At 42.9% G+C, this 14,821-nt stretch overlaps 1 protein-coding gene across 8 annotated transcripts in view; it reads right to left on the reverse strand.

Annotated features, from left to right (window-relative positions):
- Positions 1-14,821, reverse strand: part of SSH2 (slingshot protein phosphatase 2) — a 271,552-nt gene that overhangs the window by 64,870 nt on the left and 191,861 nt on the right. The window contains exon 1 of one of the 8 annotated variants that reach the window (XM_056558979.1): positions 10,334-10,736. The exons of the other annotated variants lie outside the window; for them this stretch is intronic. Within the exon in view, the coding sequence (XP_056414954.1) occupies positions 10,334-10,518 (185 nt within the window). The 5' untranslated portion in view covers positions 10,519-10,736. Of the gene's footprint in view, positions 1-10,333; positions 10,737-14,821 lie in introns of those variants that run through there. 8 annotated transcript variants of the gene reach the window in all.

Consider the following 14,821-nt stretch of genomic DNA (forward strand, 5'->3'; position numbering starts at 1 on the left):
TGCAGAAGCCTATCAGAAGCTCTGCAGAACCCGCGGTCCACTGGCTTTCTGTGCTTGCACTCATTTCCAGCGCTGCGGCTCACAGGAGGAGAGGGAGAGCAGCGCCTGTGGGTAACATGATTAGTCCCCCGATGTGGGGACAGCACTGCAGCTGATCAGTTCATTCGAGGGAGGGGCCTGACCGGTATTGTTGTATAGGGAAAAATTTATATTATACAGAAAACACACAGCGGTATTCGGTATGAACCAGTATATCGCCCAGCACTAAATGGTGCTACTTTATGCAACGCCAAAGTAGTCCACAACTTCAGTGAGTAGGTCTACTAAGTGTCACAGGCTCCCAGCAAAGTTGCTTTGAGGTTTTTCTAGAAGATTTCTGTTAATAACCCTTCCGGGCAATACTTGTTTATTCTAAAAATAAACATTCAAGTGTTCGTTTCATCTTGTCAAGTCTGTATAACCAGTACTGACCTGTGATGTTCACAGTGATAAGACAAGATAAAACCATAACAACACATAAACCAATGGAGTAAACAAAAAAGGACACTCAAATGAGACCGTAATAAAAAAAAAATAATAATAATAAAAGGGAATTAAAGGGGTACTCAGAGAAAAAAAAATTCTAATCAAATGGCGCAAGCAAGTTATACAGATCTGTAAAAAAAAAAAAAAAAACTTCTATTTAAGCGTTTGAACACTTAGCTGCTGTATGCTCCAGAGGAAGTTGTGTGGTTCTTTCTAGTTTATCCACATTGCTCTCTGTTGACACCTCTGTGTCAGGAACTGTGGTCAGATTGGAAAAAACTGTGGGGGTCCAGATGACGGCACAGTGAGAGCCCCAGGGGACCGAGGCCGGAATGGATGTGGTGGTTGTTTTGTTTAGTTGTTTTTTTATTTTTATATTTTATCAGCCTGTACCAGTAACATAAAGGAGTTATCCAAATCCTTCTAAGAGGCAAGTCTAGTTATAGGAAAAATAAGAAAGGCCCTCATCTCAGCCAAGCCAGATCACCCTGCTCTGTACTGACGAGGGGCAAGTAATCTGAAACAGCTGTCTGCAGATGGGTGCTCTTTCCTTCTGGAGAGAGAGTTCTGGCTTGGCATTAATCCCGATTAGCTTTTTAAATTCCGTAACTGGAGCTAAGCTGATACCAGGGAACATCGCCTGAAAAGGTGATGTAATGAGCTGATTTGCATATTCCCCTATATATATATATATATATATATTTATTTATTTATTTTTTATTTTTTATTTTTTTTTCATTGTATAGATCGCAAGATTCACAAGCATCAAATTCATTCCATACATTCAAATCCTGTTCCATACACACAGACTGGTTTTTGTTTCTACAGTACATATACAGGTTTACTAGCCCCATTTAGTCCTATGGATCAGTAGAAGAAATTTCTGCGACAAATCTGCCACCTGTGACCGTCTCCCTAGGGAAGCGAGCTGTTCTGCAGGTTACCTGTTCATTAGGTGTCAGATGTAACATGACTAAACGCAGCCATCCTATGTGTGCCAACAAGTGACGCGTCTTGTATGACAACTCGCTGGGTAAACACAACACAGAAACCCAGGACATGATTAACACGTCTGCTAGACTTTGCACTTGAGGTAATGCTTTATGTCGGTTTCTGTTCACAAGGCTGCGGAGTCATATATAACAACAGAGGACACATGCTGTATACAGACGTCACACTATAATGAGAATTACCACTGAACTCTACTAAAGCTCTGTTCACACCAGCATGAAATCCTCAGAAAAAGTCCTTCCAGGGATTCTTGTCCCTAGTTTTGATGCTGGGTCACTGGCAATTTTGGAAACCTGAATGTGAGAGGTTGAGATGGTCATGCTTCTAAGCCAATGTTTCCCAACCAGGGTGCCTCCAGCTGCTGCAAAACTACAACTTCCAGCATGCCCGGACAGCCGAAGGCTGTCCGGGCATGCTGGGAGTTGTAGTTTTGCAGCAGCTGGAGGCACCCTGGTTGGGAAACAATGTTGTAAGGCTCCTTTCACACTACAGGTATCATTTTGTAAAAAACCTCCATTATTACTCCTGGCAAAAAGCCCTGAAAACGGCCATCAAAAAATCCCATTCATGTCAATGGGATTTTTTGAACATCCTTTTTCATCAGGTATGTCTGTTTTTACTTATGTCCCAAAAGACGGCGCATGGACTAATTTTTGGTCCGGAAAAAAAAAAAATTATGTTGAAAAACCGGATGTTAAAATTTAACATTGAAGTCTATGGGAACTGGATATTCCAATAAAAAAAAAAACATTTGTTATCAGTTATTGTCAGTTTTTTTTTAACATAATTTTTATGTACTGAGCATGCTCAGTACAGCTTTACAAAAAAGGTTAAAAATCTGATTTAAAAAAAATACAAGAATGGATGTAACTGGTAATAACGGATGATAACGGATGAACAACATCAGGGTTTTTTTTTTTTTTTTAAAGAAAAAGACCATTAAAAATAACTGATGATGTCATCAGTTATCATCTGTTATTACATCCATTTTTTTTTCATCCGTTATTGTAAAATAACGGCAGTAAAAAAAAAGTAGGATGATACCTGTAGTGTGAAAGGGGCCTAAGCAATCCCAATGAAACCTTGGAAGTTAGGAAACCTATTCCCAGAAACCTACCTACACTTTTAAACACAAAGGGGGAGATTTATCAAAACCTGTCCAGAGGAAAAGTAGCTGAGTTGCCCATAGCAACCAATCAGATCACTTCTTTCATTTTGCAGAGGTCTTGTTAAAAATGAAAGAAGCGATCTGATTGGTTGCTATGGGCAACTCTTCCTGTTCACAGGTTTTGATAAATCTTCCCCAAAATCTGCCTAGTCAACCAACATACAGATGACAAAGCTAACAGTGAGACGTTGTGCATTATCGCGTCTAGCTAAGGCTGGGTTCATGCCATGTTTTTTGCAGGTTTCAGATAAAAAAAAACGGATTCCTCAAAACCGGACTAAACTAACAAAACGTGTGTATTTTAATCCGTATACGGTTTGAAAAATGTCCGGTTGACTCAATTTTTTTAAGAAAAAAAAAACGTATACGTTATTAACTTTTCATTTCATTATGAATAAAGTTTCACTTGTTTGATTGAAATACCAAGAAAAAAAAAAAACTGTATGGTGAAAACCGTATGGATCAGTACACACATAGGGTTTCTGTACGGTTCCCATTGACTCCCATGTTAAAAAATAAACAAAAAACTTATACGTTTCAATACGGTTTTTCACCCGGACCAAAATACTTGGAAGGCTACGGTTTTGGGTACGGGAAAAAAAACTGACAAAACCCGTACAGCATGCAAAACAGACACAACCGGATACATCGTTTGGCATACAGTTTTCAATGGAGAGTCAATGCATACGGTTTTCAATACGCTTCTGTACGGTTTTCGGTGTTTGAACCCAGCTTAACATGCGACTCGGAGGCCACGTTCACACTACAGAATATCTGAGCAGAATTCTGTTTTAAAATTTTTTACAGAAATTCTTGCAGACCCTGGTGTCAATAGGATTACGCTGCACAGCGCGCATAAGCTTTCCACTGCGAAAATCCATCCGCTGAAGGAAATAACCATCATCATTTTGAGTAAATACATTGCTATCTATGGAGACGGGGATGTCTGCGCGGTCCTAGAACCAGTTGCCACTTCAGCCCTTGGAGTCGCCAGCCAGAGATTCCAGAATGTGAATCTGTCCCGAAATACCTCTCCTACATCTGTACATATGGATAAAGAACCTAACAAAATGAAAAACATGTTCACTATGAACTTGTGCACGGAATGTCGGTTTGACTGGAAACTACCCTATGGCTACGGTGAAGTCCCAGCATATCCAAGCCGTCATGTGTGTCAGCTTTAACGAAAAACAAGTCTGCTCCAGCACATAGGTCCTGACAAGAGCATGGAACCTTCACACTGCCAGGCGAGTAGTTTATGGGCTTGTCATGTGCAAAAGAGTATTTTGTTCTAACAAGCAGGGGTGGTAGACTTCAGGAGTCCGCTGCTCAATAAGCCAACTGGACATGGCCCATCAAGAACTCTCATTGGCATTAACAGAACAACCCATAAGGTTCGGTGCAAATAAAAGTAGCACTTGATCCTTGGCTTATGGGATTCTTCTAAGGCCTAGGTATCCAAACTGTGGACCTCAAGTTGTTGCAAAACCACAATTCCCAGCATGCCCAGAGAGACAATGGCTGTTCGGACATGCAAGGAGTTGTAGTTTTGCAATATCTGGAAGTCCACGGCTCAGGCACATGGTAGTATTATAGCTCTGTCTCGTACTCTACCACTGTAAAAACGCAAACAGACACAAATGTCAGTAAAAAAATATATATATAAAAAATGATCATGAAATGCTCAAACAAAAGTTAGAGGTAAATATCTAGAAGCATTGCTTTTAGCGAAGTATATCTCCATATACATGGAGTCTGAGCAGAGACACTTTACAACCTAAACCTTGATCAGAAGTCTCCCTCGCCTACAGCTACCGTCCCATGGGCAGCTTTAGATATCTGATACTTATTACTATTACCTTCAAATAAAAAAAATAAAAAATCATAAAAAAAAAAATAAAATCATCCATCATCATCATCATCCTCCTCCTCCTCCTCCTCCTCCTCCTCATCATCATCCCTCATCATCATCGCGTGTGTGGACAGCTCTCTCTCCCTCGTGTTTCCAGCACCAGCACACGGGCTAGCCGGTAACATCCCTGTACCGGATCAAAGATGTAACAAAGGAATATCCGGTGCCAAGTGCGGTAAAACGACAGGCATGCCATGACTAAGGACCTGAAACGGTCCGAAACGCGTCGGCTCCTGCCTGATGCAAGTTTGTATCCGCTGATCCTACAGTAAAATACCTGGCGTTTTACCACACTTGGCGCCGGATATTCCTTTGTTATGTTATATCATCATCAATATCAATAATAATAATAATAATAATAATATAATTAAATATGGCATAAGATTGGTCTGTAGGAAAAATAAAACTATTGGCGAGAGGCCACAAGTAAAATTGCAAGAGAAAAGACTCCATGGCTCGTTGACCAAGTTCTAGAGAAGGGGGAGACAATTCTTGGCCAAACCAGGTTCGCTCATCTCATAGAGACCATTTCTAGATTTTTTTACAGATTATTATTATTTATGACTTTGCATGTGCACTTGAGTGTGAGCGACTCTGAAGAACAACCTATATCCAAGTACAAGTGTTTCTAAGCTGTCCCGGCCAGAAGGTTGCCACCTAAAATTTGTTCCCACACAAAGCAAAGGCCAAACAAAGACTGATCAGGCGGTAACCTGGATACTGAATGCAGGTAAGGCCAAGGTAAAGAATAAAACCGCGCCGTTTGCATTGTCTCCCAGATCCACAGAGACAGACAAAGGCCTCGGGTTGGGTAAACCCTGCAATTTGCGCAACTTATTCTCAGTGGCCTCAAGTCTAGACGGCAGAGAACAAACATCTTCCTAACCTGGAAACCTCTCCAGCTGTTGCAAAACTAAAACGCCCGTCAGCTTTCAGAACATGCTGGGAGTTGTAGTGTTGCACCCACTGGAGTACTCCTGCAGTCCTATGTAAAACAGGGACCCTCCCTTACTAAGCTTCTACACTTTCTCACCATAGAGGAAGTCAGTAGCAAATACAAAGTATCCAAGACAAATATTCCACCAAAGAATCCAACGCTCCTCTGCATATAAACAGGAAGGATAGATAAGGACAGCACAGTGTGCAAAGGACACAGAGATGGGAAAGAAAGAAGTATCTAAGCTCACTAGACTGTCCTTACAAGGGTCAAGTCCTTGAGACGATGGGTTTATTCTAAGGTGAGACGTGAAGATTTATATTGTGAAGCCATGGCGGATCCGGCAGAGGAGAATGTCATTTTAGCAGCCATAAATAAAAGAATACCATAAGGAATGATTCAAGAGAACGCAATTACGCTGGTAACATTTATCTGCTAAGGTCGGTGCCTGCGCAGAACGACTGGCAACCAATTCATACCCTCATAGAGGCCAATTCATCATGTGTTCAGGCACAATTCTTAATGATGGTGAGCAGCTCGTACTTTAGAGCAGTGTTCTACAAAATGTTGCCCTCCAGCTGTTGCAAAACTACAACTTCCAGCATGTCCGGACAGCCAACGGCTGTCCGGACATGCTGGGAGTTGTAGTTTTTCAACAGATGGCGGGCCACAGTTTGGGGACCACTGCAAATTAGGTTTAAAGGAGTTCACCAACTGAAATCTTTTAACCCCCACTGTGCCCGGGCTGTAAAACTATATATAATAAACTTTCACTTACCTGCCTACGATCCCCCGTTATTCCGGTCCCTGTCAGCTTCCACTTCCTGTGGGTCGGTGACTTCACTCTGCGCACAGCCTATCAGCGGCCGCAGCAATGTCCCGTCGCGGCCGCTGATAGGCTGAGCGCAGAGTTAAGTCACCGACCAGCAGGAAGTGGAAGCTGACAGGGACCGGAGCACGGGCGGCAATATCGGAACAGGGGATCGTAGGCAGGTAAGTGAAAGTTTATTATGTATAGTTTTAGAACCCGGGCACAGCGGGGGTTAAAAGTTTTAGCTTAGAGAACTCCTTTAAAAGGTACTCTGGTGGAAACCTTTTTTTTTTTTTTATATATCATCATCAACTGGTGCCAGAAAGTTAAACAGGTTTGTATGGAAATTACTTCTATTAAAAAAAAATCTTTACCCTTCCAGTACTTTTTAGCAGCAGTATGCTACAGAGGAAATTTGTTTCTTTTTGAATTTCTTTTTCGTCTTGTCCACAGTGCTCTCTGCTGACACTGTCCAGAGCAGCATAGGTTTGCTATGGGGGATTTTCTCCTGCTCTGGACAGTTCCTGATACGTGCATCAGGTGTCAGTATAGAGCACTGTGGACAAAAAGTAAAGAAAAAAGAAATTCAAAAAGAAAAAAGAATTTCCTCTGTAGCATACAGCTGCTAAAATGTACTGGAAGAGTAACAATTTTTTTCATAAAAGTAATTTACAAATTTGTTTAACTTTCTGGCACCTTAGTAAAAAAATAAAAAATGTTTTCCACCAGAGTACCCCTTTAAGGCTAAAAGGCAACTTTGGCTGCAACATGGGTGGTGCAAGATCCACTATTGAATGGTGGCATTTTACGACCTGTGACCAAAACCCTACAATTGCCAGAAGTCCATCCTGGATACATTTCATTTGCAAGTTACAACATGACCCATTCAAATCCATTGGTGGTAATGCAACGGAGTCCCAGAGCAAGACATTGCAATGCTCTGTTTCACCTGTGGTGGCGCCGCAGGAAAACTGAAGACTTCCTGCTGGCTTATTCAGCAGATCATAAGTGGTCCCTGGGGGTTCCAGCAACAGGACATCCCATCAACAGACTATGTAGTGGGGAAAGGCTCTTCCAGGCAAAAAAAATGGTTTCAAATGAATTGGTGCCAGGAAGTAAGGCTGCATTCACACCACATATTTGAAATACAGTTCCCATATACTTTTTCAATTTGAAAACCGTACAGAATCGTATTGAATACCGTATGCATTGACTCTTCATTGAATACCGTATGCCAAAAGATGCATCCAGTTGTGTACTTTTTGCATCTTGTACGGTTTTCTCAGTTTTTTCCCATACGCAAAACCGTAGACTACCATGGTTTTTTGTCCGGGTGAAAAACTATTTAAACCATATACAGTTCCTTTAACATTGGAGTCAATGGAAACCCCTGAGAACCGTATGTACGTACGGTTCCATCCAGGTTTGCCCAATACGTTTTTTTAGTTTGCACATGCACGCCGAATGGAATGAATAGTTAAAAACTTTTACTTTTTTTTTTTTTTACTTTTTAAACCGATGCAACATCATTTTTCAAACCGTATATAATGGTTAATATGTTTACACACATTTTTGAAAATTTTGTCCGGTTTTGAGGAATCCGGTTTTAATCAAAAGCCTGATACGGGAACTGGATTGCAAAAAACTGATACGGGAACTGGACTGCAAAAACGTGGCGTGAATGCAGCCTTATACAAAATTGTAAATTACTTCTATTAAATTTTTTTTAAAGGGGTACTCCACCCCTAGACAACTTATAAGATGTCTGATCGCGGGGGAACTGGATTGCAAAAAACTGATACGGGAACTGGACTGCAAAAACGTGGCGTGAATGCAGCCTTATACAAAATTGTAAATTACTTCTATTAAAAATTTTTTAAAGGGGTACTCCACCCCTAGACAACTTATAAGATGTCTGATCGCGGGGGTCCCACCGTTAACCCTTCCAGTACTTAACTTCCTCTGTAGCATACAGCAGCTGTGTGTCTTATCCCAGTCTGACCACAGTGCTCTCTGCTGACACCTCTGTCCATGGCAGAAACTGTCCAGAGTAGGAGCAAATCCCCATAGCAAACCTCTCCTGCTCCAGATAGTTCCTGACACGGACAGAGGTGGCAGCAGAGAGCACTGTTGTCAGACTGGAACACAACTTCCTCTGGAGCATACAGCAGCTCACAAGTACTGGAAGGATTAAGATTTTGGGGTAGTGCCCAAACCTATTACAGTAGCTAGATAGGGTAAAATATATGAACCACATAACCCAGTTTTCCCATTTTACACTCCCACACCTAATATTTGCAGCAGAAGCTGTACAGCAGGACATCCTGTTTCCAGAACAGGATGCCAGGAGTTTAGCAGAATACTGCTCAACTTGTTAACCAGAATTCTCCCCTGAAATACTAGATCAAATGGAAATGTTCTTTCTCTATTAATGAGCGTTACAGTAAGATGTCCAGAAGAGCGATCCCAATCTGCTTCTTCCATTTCTGAAGAGCCCACGTGGAAAATTTTGAAGAAAAATACTAAACATTACTTAGACTAGGTAGGGGGTATCTAAACTGTGACCCTCCGGTTGTTGCAAAACTACAATTCCCAGCAGGCCCAGACAGCCTGCGGCTGTCTGGGCATGCTGGGAGTTGTAGTTTTGCAATAGCTGGAGGTCCACAGTTTGGAGACCACTGCCTTAGACCTTTCTCATACAGCACAGTGCAAAGAAGTCATCACAGACTCTCACGTGTCTTCAGTAACATAAGCACCAAAAGCCATTGCATATAAAATACAAGATACATAGACGACGTTTTATGGACGCACAAGCTATGGAGCGCTTATTCGGTGACTCTGATGCACAAATCCTCTGCTGTTTGCAAGAATGAGATGAAACAAATAAACCCATTGAGAAGACTTCTGTATCAATAGACGCTTGTGGCAAGATTCCCTGATGTGGGCATGAGGGCCTTGTACTAGATCTATTGTCCTATGTATTAAACTATGTGCCCCGGGGACAAGCTCTCTGGGCTGTGACATTAGGAGAGAGAATAAGTAAATGAGACACAATAAGACCCCACAACAGCTGCTGCGCTTTGCTTTATGTCCTATAGCTCCGCACACTACTCAGTTCAGCACCTCACTTACCAGCTCCACAGCACAGGGGTCCTATTCTGGGCAGCTTTAAATCATTTACATAGCCTGTAACTCACTTCTGTCTTTTCTACAGTTTTTTTTGTTTTTTGTTTTTTTACATTCAAGAATCCAGCTGAGCCTTAAAGCAACACCAATTGTGCCAAGATGGTCCTTTATTCACTGACTTCGAGGACCCTAACCCTACAGCAATGCTACAGCACACATGGACAATAGGCATCACAGCTGTATAAATTAAGGGTGGAAAGAGATCTCAGAACAGTCACTATGGTACAATGTCCCAACTACAGTAGACCAATAAACTACCCATCAACCAGATGAGCATAATACCAAACCAATCAGCAACCAGATCACTGATGACCAAGGTATAACCAGTCATCTGGTTGCTGATCCAGTGGTTGGTGGTCTGGTCTTGTGGTCGGTCATCTGCTTAATACTAAGCTATGGTCTTGTTTTAGGATCACTGATCTCAGAACACAAATCCAGACCAGCAAGTAGAACCATAAACATAAAACCAGATCTGGTTGGAAGTCAGCATCTGGAGTTTGATGGTCTGGTTATGATAAGTGATCATTGATAATCTCCAACCAGATCACTGATCATAAGGCCAGACCACCATGACCAGACTGCACCAACCACTATTCACCAGCAACCAGATCACTGATCATTAGACCATTCAAGCAACCAGATCACAAACATCAAACAGATCATCAGCAACCAGATCACTGATCATTAGACCATTCAAGTAACCAGATCACTATTCCCCAAACTATCATTACCCAGTATTGACCCCCGCAGCAGACCGTGGATCTGGTGGATCCCTTTACTCACAGCTGGTTGATGGTGTTCTGGGAGATCACGGCATTCTCGGAGAAGTGAGGGATCATCTTCACCCCGCAGAGCGCACAGCAGTCCCCGCTTCCTTCCTGCCCGTCCCCGGGGGAGATGCCGGTCACTGTCATGGGGAAGTGTCCGGGAGCAGCGCCGCCCGCCCTGCTCTGTCCGCACCGGCACATAAGCTCAGCGGCTGCCGCTCTCCGCTCCGCTCCTGCACATCCCGCGGCTCTGTCAGTCCTGGAGGAAATGTTAGTAAGCTCGGCTCCCGGAGAGTGTAACACGTGTGGCCGCCTCAGGTGCGCTGTACAGGGGCAGGACGGTGCCCGAGCAGAGCGCCCTGAGCTGACATGCCAGCCTGAGCCCGGCTACTACACACTGCGCTTCCTGCTGTCCCGGCTCCAGCTGCCCGGACCCGCGCATGCGCATCTCTGCACCACCCTCTCCTCCCCCCGTCTTATCAGCGCCCTGCAGGGTGAGGAGGGCAACTTCTGAGTGTGTGCCCTCCCCTATACCCAGCACACCAGTCCTTTATTACTCAACTAGTTGTCCTAAAGGGAAAAGGATGTGGGTAAAAAGAGGAATGGTCAGAAAGGGGGATTCCAGGAAAAAAACTATGTCAAATGGCTCCAGAAAGTTAAACCGGTATCCTTCCAATAATTATCAGCTGCTGAAGTTGAGTTGGCGACAGTGCTCTCTGCTGACATCTCTGCTTTTCTCGGGAACTGCACAGAGTAGATGAGGTTTGCTATGGGGATTTGCTTCTACTCGGACAGTTCCCGAGACAGGTGTCATCAGAGAGGACTTAGACAGAAAAGAACAACTCAACTTCAGCAGCTCATAAGTACTGAAATAATTAAAAAAATTTTTAAATAGAAGTAATTTACAAATCTGTTAAACTTTCTGGAGCCAGTTGATTATATATATATATATATACACACACACACACATATATACATATAAAGAAAGTTTTTTCCCGGATAACCCCTTTAATGCGGATAAATGCAAGATAATACACCTGGGGCGTAAAAACCCAAGCGCAGAATAAAGAATATGTGATACAGTCCTGACCTCAGTATATAGCAGATTTAGGGGCAGGGGCAAGTTCTAAAAAAAAATAAAAAATAAGTGTGGGAACTCATCCAAGATTTCCACTCAAGGGATGGTCCTTCAGGACTTCTGCTAGTGGGAATGGTGTTCCTGCTGTGGAAAAAGTGTAGGAACTCAGTTCCCACACATTCATGCAGGACTTGAGCCCTGTTCAGGGGGTCATTATTTCTGAAGACTTAAAGAACTATGCCAAAAATTACCTTTTCCTCTATACACAGGATAAGGGATAGGTAGCTGATCACTGGGGTCCGACCCCCAACAATCTCCAGGATGGGACCCTTTGCTCAGTGAGGAGCGCGTGCTGCAGATGGCACGCGCTCCATTCATTTCTATTGGAGCATCGAAAAGACCCAAGAAGAACAGCAGTCAGGCATCATCAGGGCTCCCATAGAAATGAATGGAGGGCATGCAGTCTACCGGTAGACAAAAATTCCCTAGATCGTAGGGGGGCCAGCGCTCGGACCCCCATGATCAGCTACTTACGCTTTATCCTGTGTATAGGGTATATGTTAAAGGGGTATTCCGGGAAAAAACATTTTTTTTTATATATCAACTGGTTCCAGAAAGTTAAACAGATTTGTAAATTACTTCTATTAAAAAATCTTAATCCTTTCAATAATTATCAGCTGCTGAAGTTGAGTTGTTATTTTCTGTCTGGCAACAGTGCTCTCTACTGACATCTCTGCTTGTTTCGGGAACTGCACAGAGTAGAAGATGTTTGCTATGGGGATTTGCTTCTAAATTGGGCGGTTCCCGAGACAAGCGTCCTCAGAGAGCACTTAGACAGAAAAGAACAACTCAAGTTAAGCTCATAAGTACTGAAAGGATGAAGATTTTTTAATAGAAGTAATTTACAAATCTGTTTAACTTTCTGGAGCCAGTTGATATATAAAAAAAAAAGTTTTTTTCCTGGATAACCCATTTAACTTTTGCTGATGTCCTCCTTTAAAGGTAGGCAGTGAATGTCAGAGCTGCAAAAAAAATAAAAAAAATAAATGCTAGCAGAATGCTCTAGTGTATAGGGAGAGGTATAAGCAGTAGAGATGGAAGTGCTCATGCAGCTGTACAGAACACTGGTGAGACCTCACTTGGAGTATTGTGCGCAGTACTTAGGTCTGTATCTCCAGAGGGATATAGATACTCTAGAGCAGTGTTTCCCAACCAGGGTGTCGCTCAAGCTGTTGCAAAACTACAACTCCCAGCATGCTGGGAGTTGTAGTTTTGCACAGCTGGAGGCACCCTGGTTGGGAAACACTGCTCTAGAGAGAGTTCAGAGAAGAGCTACTATACTAGTACATGGATTGCAGGTGTTTGCTGTCTGGGCATGCTGGGAGCTGTAGTTTTGCAACAGCTGAAGGTCCACAATGTGGGATCTAGGGAGTTTTTGGAAAAGGTGTAAGACATAGGGAGGATGCTAGAAAAGTGAGAAGCTGAAGAAGTCTTGTCAGAATTTTTATGGTGATGGTGGTCCAATCCAGATGGAGAAGACAAGGCATGTGTGTGTGTGTATATATATATATATATATATATATATATATATATATATATATATATACCGTATTTTTCGCCCTATAGGACGCACCGGCGTATAAGACGCAGCCAATTTATAGGTGCAAAATCTAAAAAAATAAAGATTTTGAACCCAATAGTAGTCTTCAACCTGCGGACCTCCAGATGTTGCAAAACTACAACTCCCAGCATGCCCGGACAGCCGTTGGCTGTCCGGGCATGCTGGGAGTTGTAGTTTTGCAACATCAGGAGGTCCACAGATTGAAGACCACTACATAGGAGGTAGTACTCACCTGTCCCCGCCGCTCCGGACCCGTCACCGCTGCCCTTGATGTCGCTCCATCGCTGTCGCCGTGTCCCCGTCGCTCCGGAACGTCTCTGGAACAGGGATCCCTGAGCGGAGAAGACACCGAGGAGGCAGGTAAGGTCCCTCCCGGTGTCCTGTAAGCACTAACCCGGCTATTCAGTCGGGCTGTTCGGGACCGCCGCGGTGAAATCACAGTGGTCCCGAACAGCCCGAATGAACAGCCGGGTTAGTGTCACTTTTCCCTTCAGACATGTTGGTCAGCTTTGATCGCCGCGTCTGAAGGGTTAATATAGGGCATCACCGCGATCGGTGATGTCCTGTATTAGCCGCGGGTCCCGGCCTTTGATGGCCGCAGGGACCGCCGTGATAGGTGTGTGTATTCGCCGTATAAGACGCACCGACTTTTCCCCCCCAGTTTTGGGGAAGAAAAAGTGCGTCTTATACGGCGAAAAATACGGTATGTGTATGTATATGCTATGCAGAAGGCCAGTGTGTACTGATGAATGCAGAACATCCTATTGTGATATAAAACCCACAGGACTAGAAAGCACCAAACCCGGTGGGTAAGTAGTAGAGGGTGTAAGGGCACCTACATAAATATGGTGTCAAAACACAACATTTCATAATACTGGCAGATCTGCATTGACAATAATGGCTTTGCAGAAACGCCCAGTCCAGACAGAACCATCAGATACTGCTGAGAGGACTTATCGTAAAATGTACTTTTATGGTGGCTAAACTGCTATTGATGTCTATGGAAACATCTTCTTGCTGGGTCAGTAATAAATGTTAAACTGGCTCCAAAGCATTATGCCCATCCCATAGAATTACATTACCCGGGATTCCATATTATATGATTCTGATCTCTTCGCTGTTGTCCTGTAGATCCGTCAATGCAATCTAGATACAGCACATTATGGCCACACATCTATACTGTACTTCTAATGGAGTTACCAAGTAAGTGAAGCTCCTGTATAATACACAGCTCAAGACATAGACCATAAAGGAATTATCTAAGAATAGAAAAATAGAGCTAATTTCTTTAAATACCAGTACCACATTTGTCTTCAGGAGATGTGTGTTATTACAACTTGGCTCCAAAAAGTGAAAGGGGTACTCCGGTGGAAGATAAAGGGGTACTCCAGTGGAAAACTTTTTTTTATCAACTGGTGCCAGAAAGATAAACAGATTTGTAAATGACTTCTATTAAAAAAAATATATTTACCATTCCAGTACTTATTAGCAGCTGTATGCTACAGAGGAAATTCTTTTCTTTTTGAATTTTTTTTTGTGTTGTCCACAGTGCTCTCTGCTGACATCTGATGTCCATATCAGGAACTGTCCAGAGCAGGAGAAAATCCCCACTGCAAACCTATGCTGCTCTGGACAATTCCTGACATGGACAGAGGTGTCAGAAGAGAGCACTGTGGACAACACAAAAAAGAAATTCAAAAAGAAAAGAATTTCCTTTGTATTATACAGCAGCTGATAAGTACTGGAAGGATTACGATTTTTTAATAGGAGTAATTTACAAATCTGTTTAACTTTCTGGCACCAGT

Source organism: Hyla sarda, chromosome 2, assembly GCF_029499605.1.
Source record: "Hyla sarda isolate aHylSar1 chromosome 2, aHylSar1.hap1, whole genome shotgun sequence".
In the NCBI taxonomy this organism is placed as follows: Eukaryota; Metazoa; Chordata; class Amphibia; order Anura; family Hylidae; genus Hyla; species Hyla sarda.